This window comes from Bubalus bubalis, chromosome 23 (assembly GCF_019923935.1).
Source record: "Bubalus bubalis isolate 160015118507 breed Murrah chromosome 23, NDDB_SH_1, whole genome shotgun sequence".
In the NCBI taxonomy this organism is placed as follows: Eukaryota; Metazoa; Chordata; class Mammalia; order Artiodactyla; family Bovidae; genus Bubalus; species Bubalus bubalis.
Window position 1 is genome coordinate 15230426 of NC_059179.1, and position 21154 is coordinate 15251579.

Sequence of the window (21154 nt, forward strand, 5' to 3'; positions counted from 1 at the left end):
TTGCAAAGAGTCGGACACGACTGAGCAACTGAACTGAAGTGAGGAGGATGAGAGGTAGAAGAACAAAGAGTTTCATTTGGGGCATCTGCATGTGCAACCCCAGTGAGAACCAAATGGAGAGCTGGTAGGTGGATGCAGGGCTGTGGGGTACAGGCCTGAAGATCAGTGTTGGGAGTCATCAGAGTGTTTGCAGATCTATGGTTTTATGAAATAAAAAGAGAAGAAACCAGAGCGAGAGGGAACCCAGGGACATGCCAGCACTTGGAAGCTGGGAGAATGGCTGGAACAGTAGCTCGGGGCCTGGTGCATAGTGAGAGCGCACCAATCTGTGTCACCGAGGAAGTTGGAGCCAGTAGTTGTCTGCTGGTTGAATTTCTTGAGCAGCTCACTTTCGAAGTAAGATTTATCACAAGCTTGAGGACAAAAGGACAAGGATCCTTTGTTCATCTTTAGTTAATAAATTTGGTCAATTAAAGTTGCCTTTGAAGCGATGTATGACTGTCTTACAGGTCTCTGGGGTGACAGCCACTGCTGAAGAGCCCAGCTCTGGCAGCCCCTTCCTGGTGAATGACAGGCAGAGCTCTCCTGTGCGTGTTCCCCTGCCTCCTCCCCCTTTGGTGGAAGAACGAAGCACAGTGACTCAGAGCCCTGGGAGCCTCCTGGCCCCTTGATACGGCAGCACCCAGGCAGAGGTCTCTGCACACACGGGAGGTTCCCCGCCTCCAGACACACCTCATAAACGTCAGCCTGGCATCCGCCAGTGTTTGCACAGCTCCTAAGTGCACTAACTGAACCCTCACTTCAGCCCAGCAGGTGGACACTGCTTCCCCATATTTCACAAGAGGAGAGTGAGGCTCAGAGAAATCATACAACCAGCCCCCAGTCACACAGCTAATTATAACTGAGCTGGATTTTGATGCAAAACCAAGACTCTGGTACCAAAGCCTTGATGCCTTTTCAAGATGATAAAAGGCTCTTAGGAGCTCCTGGGAAATTGAGGCACACAACTTTGCATGCAGTTACGTTATATATTTGGAGAAGGAAATGGCAACCCACTCCAGTATTCTTGCCTGGAGAATCCCATGGACGGAGGAGCCTGGTGGCTAGTGCTGCTAATGGTATAAGACACTGGTGTCCTTCCCAGGCCGGGCTACTTCCACCCCCGTCACCCCTTTTCTCGGACACTCCAGGTAGGGGGTGCCATGATCTTCCAACACACGTGGTTTCAGGGTCCCATCTCCTAATTCCCCCAGGGAAGCCTATGACCTCCTCTCCCACAACACTTTGCCCACACCTGAGATAAGAAGTGAGTTCGGGGCTGGACAATAAGGCCTGGGGACCTTTCCTAGAGCTTCCCAGACCCAGGCCTGTCAGACCAGCTGAGGCTGAGCCACCATCCACCCGCCTCACGGGCCTTGGGCTGACTGAGGCTGGAGCTGCTGGCCTGGCCCACATTCACCTCTTTAGGCCTCAATCATTAAGGCCGTCCTGCGTTAATGGGGAAATCCCTTTTTCAGGAAGTTGAGAGAAGACATAGTCATTAATAATGGAGATTAGGTGCTAGAACAGGCCGAAGGTCAGAGCTGGAAGAGAAGAACCCCTCCCGTACATAAAAGTGCACCTACCCCACCACCAGTAGGACTTTTCACTCTTACACAGACGTGGACACAAATAAAAACCCAAATCATTGGAAATGGGTAACTATACATATTTTAATAAGTCAAAGTCTGGAATCCTAAGCCTCAAATGATTCCTTAGAAAACTCCAGAGAAGACATACATTTGAGTACAAGCAGATTCACTGATCCCCATGTATGTTTTTTACGTATACTGAAGGGTTTTTTTTTTTGTTTACAGAGGGGAGGGGAGGGGAGGGGTAGGAGGGGCAGGGAGGGGAGGTGAAGCAAACTAAACTCCTAAGAGTTGGAGGCTGAGTAAGGTTAATGGGAAGTTTCCTAATGAAAGGACACCTTCCATGTTGCTACAAAATGTTTCTTTCTGACTTGCCATCACAGTAACCTGAAATATAGAAAACAAAGCTATTAGTGACAGAAAGATGGGCCCAGTATTCAATGTAGATAGTCACTATCAGGATGGCCGTGGGACTTGGCATTGTTCAAATGCCTCTTGTCAGGGGACAGCTAGATATAGTTGTAATACATCAACATCTTCGAGGTTTTCTGAAACCCTCTGATTTCTCTGGGGGCGACCGGTATGGGCTGAGAGCACAGTCTGCCGTATAAAGTAGCGTTCTTTTTGTCTTAAATTTGCCTCGTTGCATTTCAAAGAGATGAGGGTACCTCCTCCTGACTCAGGAAGTGAGGGCCAAATCAGCCTGGCCGCGGCTACTCCTTCAGCAGTTTTACGGAACGTTCACTGTGCCCTGTGTTATGTCACCAGGTCGTGACACAGGGGATCCAGAGTCACACAACAACCTTGGTTTACATCCAGCTCAGTTATCTACTGAATATCTTGGGTAACTTTCGTAATTTTTTCTTAGCCTCTGTTTTCTCATCTGTAGAAGGTGGATCATGAGAAAACCTACTTCATAAGGTATATCCAGGATTAGGTGAGATGAGGCAGGCAAAAGACTTGGCAGGGAGCCTGGCTGGAGTGAAATCCTTTGCCTGCCCTATATTTAGGCTACCCCCAGCTGAAGCATCAAAATCTTATTTATGTGTTTGGTCTGGGTTCATATCTGTTTGGTATAGTGTGGGTTAGCTAGTTAGATGACCGACAGAGAAGTTCAGTTTTGTTCTCTGTTTTCCCTTACAATTTAGCATTACTTTATTTGGATTCTGAAATGCAGGTTCCCATGGGAATGTCTGTTTAAAATAAAATGTGCAGTCTCCTCCAGAATGCTACTGGGTTTTAAAGCAAGATTAGCCAAGGGTGATATTCATAAAAAGATTCAATGGGGCTTCCCTGGTGGCTCAGACAGTAAAGGATCATCTTGCAATGCAGGAGACATGGGTTCGATCCCTGGGTTGGGAAGATCCCCTGGAACGGGAATAGCTACCCACTCTGGTATTCTTGCCTGCAGAATCCCATGGACAGTGGAGCCTGGTAGGCACAGTCCATGGGGTTGCAAACAGTCGGACATCACTGAGCTACTAACCCTCTGGTCTGGTCAGGGAATCTCAAAAAACGTGAGAAAACCAGCTAGTCAACTTGTCTCTCTTTAAGTGTTTACACCAATGACCACATTCAATGCCCAGCTCTTCACTGGGGCCACTCAATCCCCAAACAATATTAATTTGGTCAGAATGGTTTTTTGGGTAGCGCAGCCAGGAGCAAAATCATGTGACTACTCAGTGGGCCTGAGGTAGCAGATAAAAAGGAAGAGACTGTCCCCTTTACTTAACTTAAAGGGCCAGGGTTTTGGATAAAAAGGTTTTTGCCCACTCCTTCTGCATCAGCCCCATGAAAAGGCCAGTGAAAGATCTGGTTATGAAGGACGAAGACTTGGACTCAGAGGGGCACCCAGGTTCCCCTGTTTCCTTCTGCATGCAGATGTAACGCATCTCAGGGCCTGCAGACCCAGGGAGCCTGCTCCCACCCACCACTCACCGTTGTGAGGGATCAGCCGGTACTGCCTGGCCAGGCACAGCTCCTCCTGCCTCTGCCGCACGACTTTCTGCACTTCGGGGGAAAAGCCGCTGGGGTCTCGGGCAAACACGAAAGAGTAGCTGTCAGCGCAGGTGCCATCGAGGTTCAGGAGGCGGCAGGAGTACTGCACGGCAAAGGTCTCGTAGTCCGTGTCAATGATCCAGTGGTCATCGTCTGCAGGGCAGAAAGCCGCGGGGACTCTGTATCTCCCTCAGACACTCAGATGTCAGGCAAACAGCGCCGGGCCCCAGAAACCAGCCACTTCCCCAAACTGGGTTCAGAAGTTAGGAAGCCGGAGACCACAGGGAGTTCTGACAGCAGTTGGAAAACTGGGACCATGAGAGAGGACCCCTTGGCCTTCACAGGAAAAACTCCTGGAGTTGGTGGCAGGGGCGGGAAGGACCACATTTACTTTAATGACTGTTTCTCTCCCTGATGATAAATGTGATCATATCTTTCATAAGAACAACCAAGAATGTGAACCCATCAAAACCACAGGCTAGACCTGTCTGCTGTTGTCTTCTCCATCTACCCTGACAGCATCTTGTGCCTCTGTGGCTGACGTTGATGGCCACCAACATGTGTGATCCGCAACATAAGCATGCGTCTTTTGCATTGATCTGTATCAGCCAGTTCCCGTTCCTCTCGCTACCCACACTGCCCTCCTGCCTCTCAGTCCACTGGGCGATCTGGTTCATGGCCTTTCTGGCTCCATCCTAATTCTGGCTCGGTGACCTGACTCACTTCTCTCTCCAGGCTGGCAAGAGGGTAGAATCTGCCTTAGGGGCACAAGATGCCCACCTTTTGAATCAGATATTCTTCCTTAGAGAACTGCTCAGAGCTCTCCTGACAGAGGCAGAGTTGAGCCCTTGAAGAATTTAGATTATATTTCTTCCTAAGACTGGGATGTAAGCCATGCAGAGTAAGTGTAAACAAAGGTGGTAATAAGGTCAACAAAGGCAGGATGGGAAACCACGTTCATAAGAATGTAGGTGAGAGGTTTGCCATGGAGAAAAACAATGGGGATAACACCTTTGTTATCCAAACACCTCACATTTGGTAAAACGTGTCACACCTCTACTTAACATTCTTGTTGATATATAACCATGACCAGGGTTTTCTGAGCTTAGTGTCAGTCAGTTACACTGTGGACACTTGCCGTGCTTTCTCAATTATTTTTCACGGCGACTGAAAGTGCACTCTCTCATCCTCATTTTCCAGATAAGAAAACTGAGGCACAGAGAAACTAAATCATTCACCCAGGATCACAAAGAGCAGGACAGAATTGAGCTCCGATCTGACTCTGGAGCCCCCATGCCTAACCTCTACAGCACACTGTCTCCAGGCATTACGTAAACTGGGGGCCACAGGGGATAAGAAACAGATGCAAAGCCTCTGTGTCTTCATTCCACACCCAGGTCATGAAGCAAGTGATGATCTCTGCTCTATTTCATGCCCTGTGCTGGAGGAACGCTCAGCTCCCAGCACTAAGGGTGTAAGAGAGATCTCTAATGCTTGCCTAAGTCACCTCTGGGTGTGCCTCTTGGCTCTGAGAACCCCAGGAATCCCTGCCAAGGAGGGGCTCAGCCTGAGACCAGGCCTTGCAGGAGAGCTGCATCAGAGTGGGTGGGGAGCCCTCTTTTCAGCTCACTGCAGGCCCTCCACAAGGAGGACTGAGCCACTCCTGAACCCCCCAGGCTTTCCCACAGGGCGGGTGTCAGAGGCTGGGGTGGGAAGGGCCAGACATATGACCGCTCAGGGGTGGCCATGTTCATCTGTTAGATAAGATGCAAATTCTAAAAATTACTAATCTTGTGCCCCCTGGTATCGATTTTTATAATCCATTATCAGAAGTTTATCTTTTATCCTAAATAGATCACTTTAGGAAGTTTTGCTGAGTTATTTGAAAAAACTTTTATTATCTCTAAGGATAAAAGCTTTTCCCCTTATTGAATAGTAAGTCCTTTTATATAGTGTACATCAATACTGAATGAGCAATTTGGTAAAAGATAAAATTTCATCTAACACAACGGTAGAGGAAGTCAAGGAGTGTGCGCCCTGAGTACATGGGCTATGTGAAAGGGGCTGGCTCACCAGGCTAAGCGTACCCCTGAACAGGCCCCTGGGGCCTATTTCCCAGGAGAGCTTCAACAATATTTTGTAAAATTGTAAAAGTTGATTGTATTAGGTTCCTGCTGTTTAGGACCACCTAAATTTTGACCTGGGAGCTGGAACCCCTGGCTTCTGACACTGTCTCTCACAAACTTGTTTGCATGACCTTGGACAAAGCACTATCTTTTCCCCTCTCCCCACCCTTTTTTTTTGGCCATGAGGCATAGGGGATCTTAGTTCCTGGGTCAGGGATCAAATCTTCACCCCCTGCAGTGGAAGTGAGGAGTTTTAACCACTGGGTCACCAGGAAGTCCTACCACTGCGCTGTCTTGACTTCGGTTTATTCATCTGCATATTGAACCCCCTTCAGAGTGGTAACTCTCCATCTTTAAGATTCCATGATGGAACTTCCCTGGTGTGTTGGGGGAAATTAAACCCTTAGGTTTAATCCCTGCTGGGTGATCTAAGATCTCACGTGCCATGCAGCTTGGTAAAAAAAAAAAAAGTGAGATTCCATGATATGCCCCTCTGGCCTGCATTCTTCTCTAGGTACCAAGTAGACTCCAGATTTGAAGCTTAGGAGAAATGAGGAAAAAGTAGAAAGAGCATGTACATGCATGTTCCCACAAATTTGTATCAGGTTAAATTTTAGGATGCTTTTCTGAGAGTCCTTAACACTCTGCTCCCCATATGAGTTTCAGGGCTTGGGAGAAAGGGAAAAGGTCACTGTCACCCAGAACACTGTGCCTGGCTCAGACCTCTCAGCACCCAGCACGGGCAGGTAGGGTACCTGGGTGTGAGCCAACCCTGTGTCCTTTGATGAGAGTCTCTGAGCCTTTGCTGGGGCGCCTAGCAGTCAAGCTGTTTCCGGGATTCAGCCCAAAGAAATGGAGGAAACGCAGCAGCCACAGCACCAGGCTAAGCGGTGATGTGAGCTGGGTCTCGAGGAGGTGGGAGGTCTAAGCAAGGGGAAGGCCACACACGCTGGTGCTGGCAGGATGGGTGACCGGCAGGAGGTGGTCAGGTGACAAACCCAAGGTCCTTTTGAGCTTGGGCCAGGTTTCTGAGCTGGGAGAGGGTATGGGAGGTGGTGAAGGGGCCTAGCTACTTCCAGTCTCACCCCTCCAGACTCCAGCCGTGCTGAGAGTTCTGGCTACTTACAGACCATTCTTCCCTAAAGTGCCCCTGGAGAAGAAACCCAGCCAGTTGGCTATGTATGTCTTCGATCCCCCTCGAGACAGTCCTACTGAACTGACTACTCACTTCCTTTCTGGAGAAAGGACGCTACGCCCCAGTACTTCATCTTGAACTTGGCAGGGTCCTCAGTGTCTGTGAAGGTGCCCACCATGTCTGCACACACGTCCCAGTTACTGCAAAAGCCAAGGGGATTCTGAGCCAGGCCGGGCAAAGGGCTTCCTCCCTCCATGCCACCCCGGGCGCTCCCTTCCTGGCCCAGTCGGGGTTTGGCGCTCAGCCTGGGGACCCTGCCGCGCAAAGAGCGCAGCCCCCGCCCTCCCCCACCCCCGCCCCCAGAGGGCACTGACTTTAAGAGACGGACTCGGCCCTTGGCCGTGGCGCTCATGTGGCCATTCTCGTCCACGGAGAACTCGGCGACGATGTTGTCTTGCAGAAAGAGGCCCTCGGGGTCCTTCTTGGCCATGGCGTACCAGGTGCCGGCGAACTGGGGAAGAGAGGAGAGGCGGGTTTGGTGTCCGGGAGCGCCTGGCCGGCCTCTGGGAAACGGGAACGCGGGGCGCCCGGGACACCGGTACCTACGCGAGCCTTGTCGAAGTTCTCCTTGACTCGGAAGCTGCTCACCCGGCAGTCGCGCTCCGCCCGGGCGCTGCCCAGCGCCGCCAGTAGCACCAGCGCCCACACCCACTCCATCTCGCTCGGGAGTCCGCCCTGCGGGAACCGCGCGCCGTGAGCGCCTGGCGGCTGGACCACTCGGCCCTCCAGCACCGGTCCCCAGGCTCCATCTTGCCCGCGAGGGGCCCTCCTCCCGCCAGCGCCCCGGGTTCCCATCCCGCCCGCCCCCAGACCCTCATCACACCCATCCGGGGCCCCCATCCCTCCTGCGTCGGCCCCCGATCCCGCCGGGCCGCCGCTCACTGTCGGGAGCTGCGCGCAAGCCTGGCCGCGGGTCCGAGCGCGCTTGGAGCCAGCAAGGCGAGCGCGCCGCGGGGGCCGCCGGGCGGCTTTATAGCTCCGGGGGGAGGGGGTCGCGCTTTCGTAACGGCGCGGGGTGAAAGACCGAGGGGGAGGCGCCGGGGCCGGCGGGCCAGCACTTGCATAACGCGCCCTGACTCACCGCCGCCCGGGCGCAGGGAGGGCGCCTTGGGGCGAGAGCCTCCCCTCCAGCGCCGCCCGGGGCTGGAGCAGCTGCCGCGCGGGGTGGCCTCGGCGGAGCCTCCGGCGGCGGCGAGCCGCGGGCACCAGCCCTGGCCTAGTTACCCGGCGCCCGTGCCAGCGGCCGCCAGCTGCGGCCTGGGGTGGCCTCGGGGCCCTGTTGCTCTGGCTGGAGGCTCGGGTAGGTCTGGCGGGAAGACCAGACCGTGGCCTCCCAGAACGAGGGACATCTGCGATGCTGCCCGGGTGCGTTAGTGCTCGGGCCTGACCGTGCCAAATTGGCCCCTCGGTCCTCTGAGGACTAGTTGCGCAGGAGTTTGGGACTGTTTCCGCCACATAGTTTTTCATTTTATAAAGGATGTCTTTTACTCTCTTTCAGGGGAGTTGTGGTGCCCTTGGATCAATATTTGTTCTTTAGTTTCAACATCTTTAGAAGTATTAAAACCCTCCCTGTTAAATATTCTCCAGAAACGCAACTCTGGTCAGGAAAGGAAATATTTTAGCCACCTCGGTGGTCGCCTACTTAGTCTGTGGCACTTCGCTCAAACCGCTTTGAAACACACCTACCAATTGTTTATGCTGCAATTTGATTTCAAAGCCATAGTGGCATCTTGTTTTGTTTCCAAACCAGCTAAGGTGAATTGACTGTGAGCGGAGGGGAGGGGGAGGGGAACAAACGTCTGTGACGTCAATGGTCAATTAAGTCGAAATGCTGTGACTGGTTGTGTGATTTTACCAGTGGCACAATTCAGGGCCATGTTTTTCTCTTTCCATTCAGAGTTAGAGCTCCTCTAATCTGATCCAAGCAGTCGGAAGACACAGCTTTGGACTGAATGAGAATTAGGGATAGGGCAAAGAGGTATCACCTTTTTATAAGATTCCTTCCATCAGTTGTGGCCCAAACTGGAAAAGGCCAAGATGAATTTGGTCCATTTTGCTACCGCCAGACCTGAAATAAGAGAGGGTGGAGGTGCAGGAGGGTGGCAGCCCAACAGAGAAATAAAGAGTTGATGGTCTTTGCAGGGCACTGGGATTACTTCTGAGCCTCCTGAAAAAAAATACCTGTGGCTCCTTCCACCTTCCTGTGACCCCTTGGGCCTGTCCCTGCCTGATGGTCTGCTTTTACTTTCCACCTTCCCCTCCACTCCTGTTCTACATCTGAGTCTGGAGGTGTCTCTGGAGTGCCAACCTTGATGCAATTAACTCCTTACTGCCTCCTCCTTTCTGCTAAGAAAGCCCCGTTTCAGGCCCACCAGCTAACTAGGAGCTCTTTGGTGAGGTCAGTTTTATCACAGGATGTATAATCCCAAACAGAACTGCACCTGGTTCAAAATTGGGAAAGGAGTATGTCAAGGCTGTGTATTGTCACCCTGCTTCTTTAACTTATATGCAGAGTACATCATGAGAAACGCTGGACTGGATGAAGCACAAGCTGGAATCAAGATTGCCAGGAGGAATACCAATAACCTCAGATATGCAGATGACACCACCCTTATGGCAGAAAGCGAAGAGGAACTAAAGAGCCTCTTGATGAAAGTGAAAGAGGAGAGTGAAAAAGCTGGCTTAAAACTCAACAATCAAAAAATTAACATCATGGCATCCGATCCCATCACTTCATGGCAAATAGATGGGGAAACAATGGAAATAGTGACAGATTTTATTTTTCTTGGGCTCCAAAATACTGTAGACAGTGACTGCAGCCATGAAATTAATAGATGCTTGCTCCTTGGGAGAAAAGCTATGACAAATCTAGACAGTGTTTTAAAAAGCAAAGACATTACTTTGCCAGCAAAGGTCTGTGTAGTCAGAGCTTTGGTTTTTCCAGTAGTCATGTATGGATGTGAGAGTTGAACCGTAAAGAAGGCTGAGCACTGAAGACTTGATGATTTTGAACTGTGGTGCTGGGGAAGACTTGAGAGTCCCTTGGACTGCAAGGAGATCAAATCAGTCAATCATAAAGGAAGTCAACCCTGAATATTCATTGAAAGGACTGATGCTGAAGCTGAAGCTGTAATACTTTGTCTACCTGATGCAAAGAGTGACTCATTGGAAAAGACCTTAATGCTGGGAACCATAGAAGGCAGGAGGAGAAGGGGACAACAGAGGACGAGGTGGTTGGATGGCATCACTGACTCAATGGACATGAGTTTGAGCAAGGTCTGGGAGATGGTGAAGGACAGGAATACCTGACGTGCTGCAGTCCATGGGGCTGCAAAGAGTCGGACACGACTGAGCAAATGAACAACAACAACATAATCCCAAGCAGCTCCAATAAGGTCTGCTTCAGAGCCACTCCTGCAGGGACACTGTGCCCATACATGTAGTCATTCCCTATGCTCCCTAGTTATAGGTAGGGTCCCTTTCTATCTCCTGTCCAATGGGTGGTTCTCCTCCTTGACATTCCAAAATAGAGGTCTATCCACCTCTCCTCCAGTACCTCCAGTGCTGGAGAGCTCCTGGCTGAGCCCAGTTGCCTTTGGACTGTTATGACTGCCAGAAAAGTTCTCCCAATACTCCCAGCCCTTGACAACTGTTTCTTCCAGAATGATTCTTGTGATCCTTGCTTATGCTGTATGAAAAATAAATATAGGGGATTTCAGTGCATTTTTACGGGGATTGTTTTTGCAGCAATATGTTTTAATGTATTCGTTTGATGCTTAAAAGTTGATATAACTGTTCTTCCTCCCCCACCTCTCTCTCTTTTAATGATATATTGTAACCCTCGGTGTCCCAGATACCAGCAAAGAAAAACAGTTTATTTTGGCATTCTGTCTCGAATTTCTTCATGATTACAAACATGTGAGTAGAGGTCAACTGGTGTTTTTAACTTTGGTTCTTTGAAAGCTATCTCATAAAATATTTTTTTTCAAATATGCATATATGTGCGTATAAGATCCACAGGAAAACTGTTCACAGTGATTACCTGTGTGATAGGATTAGGGATATTTGAGAGTTTATTGTTGATTTCTACCTTTTTAAAAATATTTTCTAAATTTTCTTACAGTGAAAATATTTAATCAAACAAATACTCTCTTTGCAGACTTTTTTCTTCTAGAAGTAAAATTATGGTCTAAATTACATCTTGTGGGCTGTATATAATATACACAAAAGTTCATTTCCTTGTCTACATCATGGAGAGACAGATCATATTTCCCTCACCTTGGTATGCATCTCACCCCCAACTTTTCCACAGGATTTATCAAGAGACTTACACAAAGTAGATGCTTGATCAGTAGATATTGACTTAATTTGTTTTACTGAAATCAGTCACTTTAAGTAAGCTTTATAAAATATGTATTTAAAAAGACCCAGTCAGAGGTCAGTCTTTCTAAAAAGTAATTTCCCGTATTTATTAATTGTAGCAGGGAGGGCTCGCTGTCCTTTCACCTAAAAAGTTTTCACTCCCCTTCCATGGGGGCTGGAGTTGTTGCAAAAAGACCATCCTGCCAGAAGACAAGCTCCCTACCCTGCCACCACCCAACTTCCTACAATTCTATAAGGCCACATGCCTATGTTCTGGTCAATGGAATGTAGATGAAAGTGCTGTGAGTCATTCCCAGATGGGGCTTTTAAAAGCTGCCTATCTAATAGTTAGTCTTTGCTGTCTTCCCTCATCTGCAGGCTGGTGAAGCCTCTCAGCCTGAGGACCCCACCCATGATTAACTTTATGTGAATGAGAAATAAACTTCCATTTGATTAAGCTGGTGAGATTGGGAGTTACTGTAACAGGAGCTGGTGTTACCTTAACTAATACAGCAGCAAGTCATTAACTCCTAGGAAATACTGAAAATGTTTTGCTGTAGTTAAAAAAAAGGACAAATGTGAGAAATTTGTGTCCTTAGCCTCATAAGAATTAAGCATGTCCAACCAGCTCCATGTTGTGCAAACTGATGTTTATATCCATATCTTGACAGAGAAGCCAAGAGAAGTTATAAACAAGGAAGTCGGGTAGCATTTATCTTCTGACTGCATTTAAAAGATGCCAAAATAATTGGTGGGAAAAAGGACAGTTTAGCCAGTGTTTTCAGGTACAAAGAGTCAAACTAATTTTTTTTAATAAGGACTTTTCCCCAGGGGTTATAAAGCCATCAGTCAGTTTCATCAATTTAGTTGAAAGTAACATGGATTCCACCATATAAATTATCTGTGAGATACCTGGCATACCCATCAATTACGTGCAGGCAGAAACTGTCATGAGAGCAAATGTGCCAGGTGAGAGGGACCTTTGCAGGGTGACTACTGGGGTATACCTGAGGCCACTGCTATTAGGGGGTGTCTTTGAGTGATGCATAATGGCAGGAGCAGAGAATTTGGCTAAAGTGGAGCTGAAGAGTGGGTCCAATATGATGATTCAAAATGCACTTGGTTAATCCAGCATATTATTGTTAGTTTTATGACAGTACTTCAACATTATATGAATGTTATTAATACTTTGGCTGTTAAATAAGCATTGCTTCCTGCAGAAATAGTTAAGTGTAGTGGAGAATTTTGGAGAAGGCAATGGCACCCCACTCGAGTACTCTTGCCTGGAAAATCCCATGGACGGAAGAGCCTGGTAGGCTGCAGTCCATGGGGTTGCTTAGAGTCGGACACGACTGAGCGACTTCACTTTCACTTTCATTTTCATGCATTGGAGAAGGAAATTGCAACCCACTCCAGTGTTCTTGCCTGGAGAATCCCAGGGACGGGGGAGCCTGGTAGGCTGCAATCCATGGGGTCGCGAAGAGCTGGACATGACTGAGCGACTTCAGTTTCACTTTCTTTCCCAAGCACCCTCACCTGTAGCCTGTGAGAACAGCCTTAAAAGCTTTGTTTATGAATGATGAATTTCTTTAATATCGTTGTAGATACTTTAGAAAAATCAGGTAAGCAAAAGAGAAGGAAAAAAATTATTAAATTGAATTCCACCACTTTGGAATAATCACTGTTAACATTTCTTAGGTATACTTCCATATATTTTTATGTGTATGTGGAATCATACTGCAATAGGATCTTGCAATTTACTGCACATCATAAATATCTGTCCGTATCAGTAAACAGAGCTTTACAATAGGATTACTCATTAATGTATGGTTTTTTATTTTATGACTATAATGCCACTTATTTACTCAACCTCATATTACTGAATATATAGGCTATTTCTAATCTTTTCCTTTTATAATTGTGCTTTTGGTGAATGCCCCTATAACTACATTAATCATATACATCCTTAATTACTTTTGTAAGATAAATTTATAAAAGCTGAATTGCAGGGTCAAAGCTTATACACATTTTTAGGATACTTGATAATAAACCAAATGCAATATAGCCTCTTACTCTGTATCCTAATGTCCAGTGTTTCTTTTCTCCAACTGACATTTTTCAGTTCAGTTCAGTTGCTCAGTCGTGTCTGACTCTTTGTGACCCCATGGACTGCAGCATGCCAGGCTTCCCTGTCCATCATAAACTCCTGGAGCTTACTCAAACTCATGTCCATCGAGTCAGTGATGCCATCCAACCATCTCATCCTCTGTCGTCCCCTTCTCCTCCTGCCCTCAATCTTTCCCAGCATCAGGGTCTTTGCAATGAGTCAGTTCTTGGCATCAGGTGGCCAAAGTATTGAAGTTTCAGCTTCAGCATCAGTCCTTCCAATGAATATTCAGGACTGATTTCCTTTAGAATGGACTGGTTGGATCTCCTTGCAGTCCAAGGGATGCTCAAGAGTCTTCTCCAACACCACAGTTCAAAAGCATCAATTCTTTGGAGCTCAGCTTTCTTTATAGTCCAACTCTCACATCCATATGTGACTACTGGAAAAACCATAGCTTTGACTAGATGGACCTTTGTTGGCAAAGTAATATCTCTGATTTTTAATATGCTGTCTAGGTTTGTCGTAGCTTTTCTTCCAAGGAGCAAGCATCTTGTAATTTCATGGCTGCAGTCACCATCTGCAGTGATTTTGGAGCCCCCAAAAATAAAGTCAGTCACTGTTTCCATTGTTTCCCCATCTATTTGCCATGAAGTGATGGGACCAGATGCCATGATCTTAGTTTTCTGAATGTTGAGGTTTTTTTTTTTTGTTTTTTTTTTTTATTTTATTTATTTTTTTTTTTGAATGTTGAGTTTTAAGCCAACTTTTTTTACTCTCAAGAGGCTCTTTAGTTCTTCACTTTCTGCCATAAGGGTGATGTCATCAGCATATCTGAGGTTATTGGTATTTCTCCTAGCAATTTTGATTCCAGCTTGTGCTTCATCCAGCCTGGCATTTCTCATGATGTACTCTGCATATAAGTTAAATAAGCAGAGTGACAATATAAAGCCTTGATGTACCCCTTTCCCTAGTTGGAACTGGTTTAATTGTTCCATGTCCAGTTCTAACTGTTGCTTCTTGACCTGCATACAGATTTCTTAGGAGGCAGGTCAGGTGTCTGGTATTCCCATCTCTTCAAGAATTTTCCACAGTTTGTTGTGATCTGCATAGTCAAAGGCTTTGGCATAGTCAATAAAGCAGAAGTAGATTTTTTCCTGGAACTCTCTTGCTTTTTCAATAATCCAACGGATGTTGGCAATTTGATCTCTGGTTTCTCTGCCTTTTCTAAATCCAGCTTGAACATCTGGAAGTTCATGGTTCACATATTATTGAAGCCTGGCTTGCAGAATTTTGAGCATTACTTTACTAGTGTGTGCTGCTGCTGCTAAGTCACTTCAGTCGTGTCCGACTCTGTGCGACCCCATAGACAGCAGCCCACCAGGCCCCGCCGTCCCTGGGATTCTCCAGGCAAGAACACTGGAGTGGGTTGCCATTTCCTTGTCCACTAGTGTGTGAGATGAGTGCAATTATGTGGTAGTTTGAACATTCTTTGGCATTGCCTTGCTTAGTGATTGGAATGAAAACTGACGTTTTCCAGTCCTGTGACCACTGCTGAGTTTTCCAAATTTGCTGGCATATTGAGTGCAGCACTTTCACAGCATCATCTTTTAGGATTTGAAAGAGCTCAACTGGAATTCCATCACTTCCACTAGCTTTGTTTGTAGTGATGCTTCCTAAGGCCCACTTGACTTCGCATTCCAGGATGTCTGGCTCTAGGTGAGTGATCACACCATCGTGGTTATCTGGGTCATGAATATCTGGGTCAAGAACTTTTTTGTATAGTTCTTCTGTATATTCTTGCCACCTCTTCTTAATATCTTCTGCTTCTGTTAGGTTCATACCATTTCTGTTCTTTATTGAGCCCATCTTTGCATGAAATGTTCCCTTGGTATCTCTAATTTTCTTGAAGAGATCTTGTAGAGATGAACCTTCATGTCATTTCTTACCCTTAAGAGTTTGCAGGGTTCAGAATCCCCAGCTAGACTTTGAGGCCCCAGTAATCTGGGCCCGCCCATACCTTTCTGGTTCCTCTCCCATTAGTCCCCCTGTTACTCCACCCTCCATGCCATTGCTTCTGCCATTGCCACCCCCTGGCTCACACTTGGACTTCTTCTCTATTTCCATCTACTCTAAACATGATTCCATATCCATATCACATAAAGTCTCATAGTCATATGTATGTACTTCACTTCCGGCTTTTAATTCTATTATGCTCTGTGCTTCATGATTTTCTTAAAAAGAATTATTTCGTTGTGCCAGGTCTTAGTTGGGGCACAAGGCATCTTTGTTGCTGCATACGGAATCCTTGTTGTGGCATGCAGAATCTTTTTTAGTTGTGGTATGTGGGGTCTAGTTTTCTGACCAGGGTCGAACCTGGGCCCCCTGCATCGGGAGGCACTGGACCACCAGGGAAGTCCTACGTCATAACTTTTCATGTTCTAGTCTTATCTCCTTTACCGCACCACAAGTTCTTGTAAAGCTGGAACCAAGGCTTATTTATCCCCTATAGTCCCTGAAGTAGAAGTGTAACAGGATTGATTCGGTTATGCCGTGGAAACAAACAACATTCACGTCTCAAAGGCTGAACACGAGAAAGATGTATTTCTCACTCAAGCTACATGTCCATCTCAGGTCAGCAGGGGGCTCTGTTCCATGACATCCTCACTGGGATCCATGAGGCCCCTCCAGCTGGAACTGGGAGGGAGCAGGGAGAAGCGGGGAGCTCCCGGGCCTCACTGTGGCAATTGATTGTTCCTGCCTGGAAGAGAGGTTTAAGCTCACAACCCATAGGCCAAAATTAGTCACATGGCTCTACTGGGGGTGGAGGGCAGAGAAGAATAATCTTTCCATACAACTAGCAGGGGAGGAGAATCAGAAAAAGAGGAACATGGAGTCTCTACCACAGGAGCTAGCGTATGTCTTGCTTATGATGGGCCACCAATAGACATGTGTTGAAAGAATAACCAAATGAATGAACCTAGATGCAGTCATCAAAACATAAGAACGCTGACTGTGATGGCATATGCTTCATTTTAAATTCATTTTCATTTTTTACAAGTAGAGGAATGTAAACATATATGAGCATTTTGTTTTGCCCATACACAGATTTATACCTCTGAAGTAGAAATACCTCATTATATCTCTGAGGTATAAATCTGTGTATGGGATATGGATATGTGTTTTCTCTGTGTGTGCATGTAAAGAGGGAAGGATGGCATCAGGGAATTGTGAGCACACACGTGCTTTCGAGAGAAGTAGGAACTGCACCGTCATCTCATGGAACAACCAGGGATGAAGAAAGAGTGCCCTCAACTGTGTTAGAGGAAGGTGGATGGTAGTCCCATTGGAGTGACTCAGCTGCCTCAACTCCTTTCTCTTAGGAAATAAACCTCTGCATTATTCTACTTTTTAAAAAGCATATGTGTGTATATATATATATATATATATATATGTTACAAAGTTTTTTTGGCCTCACTGTGTAGCATGCGGAATCTTAGTTCCCCAACCAGGGATTGAACCCATGCTCCCTGCCTTGGGAGCCCAGAGTCTTAACCATTGGACCACCAGGGGATTCCCCTATGTTACTGTAATTATAATGAGATGCTAATAGGATATTATGAAATAAATAATATTCTTAGGAGGACCATCCTGAGACTGGACTTGGGCCTGATGGAGGGAGACGCAAGAGAGTGCTTGACAAGACCCTTTGAGGGAGCAAGTGGACTCAACCATAGGAAGTGACGCAGCTCAACAAATGCCAGTGCGGATTCTGTTCCCCTGGGAAAACCATGTTCCCATCAACAGTCTCTCAGTTCGTGACCTAGACACTGCAGCCTCGGTGAATCTCTTCTTCTTTTCTATCTAATATGACCGTTATTACCCTAGCAAGGTAAGCTTTAAGTCTAGAAAAATAAATGAAACCCATAGCCATGCTGTTTTTGAAGTGGATTTAAATGTGGGTGTAACTAACCTTTAGAGTCACTGTAACTCTTAGATATATTTTCATTCAAGAGAATTCACCATATAAAGTTTGCAGTGTTATTGAAATGCTTAAAAGACCTTTGACTGAATTTGAATCAGCCTGTAGATAGCCAAGGAAACTGGTTCATGAAATGTGTAGTTCGGCTTATTAGTTGCATAATAGTGTTTAAATATTTGGGAAAATGTGCTTAATCAATGTAAAAACTTAGTAACCTGAACATTAAACAAAAGTAAGTAGTGGTTAAGTGTTTTTTCCTATGCCAAAAGGCCCTGAGGTGTGAAAGATCCTAGCAACAGACAAGACATGTATTATCCAGTAGATTTAACTGACTGTACCTTGGAGCAAAAAGGCATGAGATCTGGTTATTACTATTGAAAACAAAATCCAAACTAATATGCTTAGCAGGAAAACCCAGTTGGCAGCTGCAGGGGTTGCCTTTTATGATCGTGTCTTTTGACAAGGATTATTGTATTAATATAAGTTGTGGCTTGATCAGGCTTAAATTGTGGGCAAATATTTTTCCATGTTCAGTTCTCTAGAATAAGCCCAAGGTCTGTTCCCATAAACCATTTCTGAGGTCAGGTTTTTAAATGAGGGGAACGGAGAGGTGAGGATTTTAGAAAAAGAGCAGGCCAAGCAAGCTGGCCGATTACAGGACTTTTAAGGAAAGGAAAGATTAACATTTGATTTTATGTTGTGTTATGCTAAACTCTTTGATCTCCCCTAAATGTTCCTTTACGTTGCCATATAAACAAACAGACATTTCTGAGGTCTAAACAGTTTCATTTCATAGAGCTCGGAGAAGGCAATGGCACCCCACTCCAGCACTTTTGCCTGGAAAATCCTATGGACGGAGAAGCCTGGTAGGCTGCAGTCCATGGGGTCGCTAAGAGTCGGATACGACTGAGCGACTTGACTTTCACTTTTCACTTTCACGCATTGGAGAAGGAAATGGCAACCCACTCCAGTGTTCTTGCCTGGAGAATCCCAGGGACGGGAGAGCCTTGTGGGCTGCCGTCTATGGGGTCACACAGAGTTGGACACAACTGAAGTGACTTAGCAGTACCATGAAAGAACAAGTATTGTTGATGCCTATGTAATATAATTAATGGATATCCCCCATTCTCCTTATTGCCTACAGCCACCAAGGTTCAGCTATTTTTCTGGAATAGTCAGTTTGACTTGTCACTTGGCTGGCTGATCTAAGATGCTCTGCAGATTCTCTGAGGACTTATGAGCTAATAATGCTTAGGGATTTCGTGTCCTGAAGAACTCTTTAATCCCATGCTTCCTGAATCCCACTCTAAGCCAGGGCCTTCTGTCACATCCCAAGAGTTACAGGCCAGTTTGAAAGCTCTGCTAAACAACCTTTCTCCTCGGCCCCTGGGGGGTTCCTGCGAGGTGCCCCTTAGGGCTTTCCTGGTATCTTTGGCCAGGATGTAGCTCCTTCTTGGCACTCTGCCTCTGGTGGTGTTCTGAGGGTCTCTTCCTTTCTAGACCAGAGCAGCACAGCACGCCACGCCATGGGTGAGATCAGCCAAGAGACGGTGGAGAAATACCTGGAGGCCAACCCTCAGTTCGCCAAGGAGTATTTCAACAGGAAGTTGCAGGTGGAGGCGCCGAGCGGCGGAGCACAGGCACCGGCCAGCGCCTCCTTCCCCGGCCAGACGCTGGCGGAGGAGGCGGCCCTGTACCTGGAGCTGCTGGAGGTTTTGCTGCAGGAGGCGGGCAGCGTGGAGCTGGCGGCGCACAGGGCCCTGCAGAGGCTGGCGCAGCTGCTGCAGGCAGACCGCTGCAGCATGTTCCTGTGTCGGGCCCGCAACGGCACGCCGGAGGTGGCCTCCAAGCTGCTCGACGTCACCCCCACCTCCAAGTTTGAGGACAACCTGGTGGTCCCCGACAGAGAAGCTGTGTTTCCGTTGGACGTTGGGATAGTGGGGTGGGTTGCTCACACGAAGAAAACCTTTAATGTTCCAGATGTGAAAAAGGTGAGTGGTCTGATGGTGACACTGGAGTGGAGAGGAGGTCTTGGTGGCCTCGCGGAGGAGCATGGGAAAGAGGGGGTGAGGGGGTGGGGGTGGGTCCAGGCACCATCCTTGTGGCTGTGGTTTGGCTATAACCTGGGGAGTGGGTGGTGGAGAAGAGGAACCCCCAGGCCAAGAGTGGCTAGATTTAGCAAATAAAATGACTAGATGCCTAGTTCAATCTGAATTTCAGATAAACGGTGGATAATGTTTTAGCGTTATATCCCCTGTAATGTGGGGCAACCTTACCTGGGCATGGGGCGGTCCACACCTGCTTCTGCACACCTCTTCTGTCCTCTGGACACTGTTCTGACCAACAGGGTAAAGCAGGCCACTCACTGGGGAGATCAGCCAACAGGCCAGATGCCAAGACCCCTGAACTGCTCCCCATGCCTCTCACCCACAATCCTTTGAAGACTCTCAGGTCTTTGGGGTGAACTGGCTCAGGAATGATTCTCTCACCTATAGATCAAGTGTGAAAAAAGAAAAATGACATGAAATTTCAAATGTTCCCATCTGGATCATAAAAAATACATGAATTTAGGTGATGATTAAGTGCAGTTGGCCAACTCAACCCCTCCTAATTCAGATCTACCAAGAATTTCCAATCCTGTAAATGGGACATTTGAACCCTCCCGAAGACCAGTTGAACACTACATAAATTATTGTGTTTTAAAAAGAACGTTCTCCTTCCAACTAAAATGCTTGTTCATCTAAGAAAAATTAGAAAATACAAATGAAGAGGGAGGAAATGCAAATCACCCATAATCTCTGCACTCAGTAGTGCCGAGGATCCCAGCCTGAAGTTTCTCCTGCCAGCCCTTTTCCTACACATGCGTCCTGTCATTTTGCTTTGCTGTTAACAAAGGGGAGAGCTAGCAGATGATGGAACAGAACTGACTGGGGGCAGCCCCTGAAACGCTTACTGTGTAGAGGTTTACTTACGTAGAGGGCAGCTGGAGGCTGGAGGATAATCCCCTATGCGCCTCCTGAAGCTGATTACAGGAGGGGGGCTGTGCGGATCCACAGGAGGTGCAGAGGTTGTCAAACATTAGCAGCACTCAGCAAACAGCCCCAGGGGCAAGGGTTGCTGTTAGGCACTGGAGGGTCCTCAGTCTTTACCACCCCTCCCTGCAGTGCATTCCGTCTGGTTTCAGTAGGATTTTGGGTCTGCTGCAGCTGCTTCTAGTGTATAAAGGGCCTTAAGGCAAAGTTCTTGGACCCCAGGGAGGAGACTCTGCCTGTACATCCTGAAGTTTTCTCATGAGAATATGCTTCTTGCAAGTCTCTGACTGCGGCCATCTCCAAAATGATGAGGATAGCAAACTTAAGAAAGTGACATGCAAGACTTTTTTTCAGAAAAAAGTTTTTGTTGTTTTTAAAGGAGAGATGGATAAAATGACTTCTGGTGTATGTGTGTTTGTGTGTGTGTGTGTGTGTGTGTGTGCGCTCAGTCTTGTCCAACTCTTTGCGACCCCTTGGACTGTAGCTCGCCAGGCTCTTCTGTCCATGGAATTTTCCAGGCAAGAATACTGGAGAGGGTTGCCATGTCCTCCTCCAGGGGCTGCACTGGCAGGCAGATTCTTTACCACTGCGCCACCTGGCAAGCCCTAACTTCTGCTATGCTCCTTTATTAATGAGCCCAGTCCTGTCGAGGACAGAATGATAGAAAGGAGTTGCTTAAGAGATCAGGTGGCCTGGGTCTGCTGCTGTCCATGATGGACACCCC

General features: G+C 47.3%; 2 protein-coding genes and 1 long non-coding RNA gene across 5 annotated transcripts in view; 1 reads left to right on the top strand and 2 right to left on the bottom strand.

The window, feature by feature from the left end:
- Positions 1-1687: 1687 nt before the first annotated feature.
- RBP4 (retinol binding protein 4) lies at positions 1688-7991 on the bottom strand. Its single transcript, XM_006043495.4, has 6 exons — positions 7833-7991; positions 7497-7625; positions 7265-7401; positions 6984-7090; positions 3570-3782; positions 1688-2018 (listed from the first exon to the last, which is right to left on the bottom strand). The coding sequence occupies exons 2-6, from the start codon at positions 7605-7607 to the stop codon at positions 1981-1983; spliced, it is 606 nt and encodes a 201-aa protein (XP_006043557.3). The 5' UTR covers positions 7608-7625; positions 7833-7991; the 3' UTR covers positions 1688-1980.
- An 8051-nt stretch (positions 7992-16042) lies between these two features.
- Positions 16043-20501, bottom strand: LOC112581634. Its single transcript, XR_003106252.3, has 3 exons — positions 20371-20501; positions 19675-19887; positions 16043-16177 (listed from the first exon to the last, which is right to left on the bottom strand). It is a non-coding gene; the product is annotated as an uncharacterized LOC112581634 (long non-coding RNA).
- The window catches only part of PDE6C (phosphodiesterase 6C), a 53540-nt gene continuing 51295 nt past the window's right edge, over positions 18910-21154 (top strand). For all 3 annotated transcript variants that reach the window (XM_025274330.3, XM_025274329.3, XM_006043488.4), the window contains exon 1: positions 18910-19389. In XM_025274330.3, coding sequence (XP_025130115.1) covers positions 18925-19389 — 465 coding nt within the window. In that variant the 5' untranslated portion in view covers positions 18910-18924. The remainder of the gene's footprint in view (positions 19390-21154) is intronic.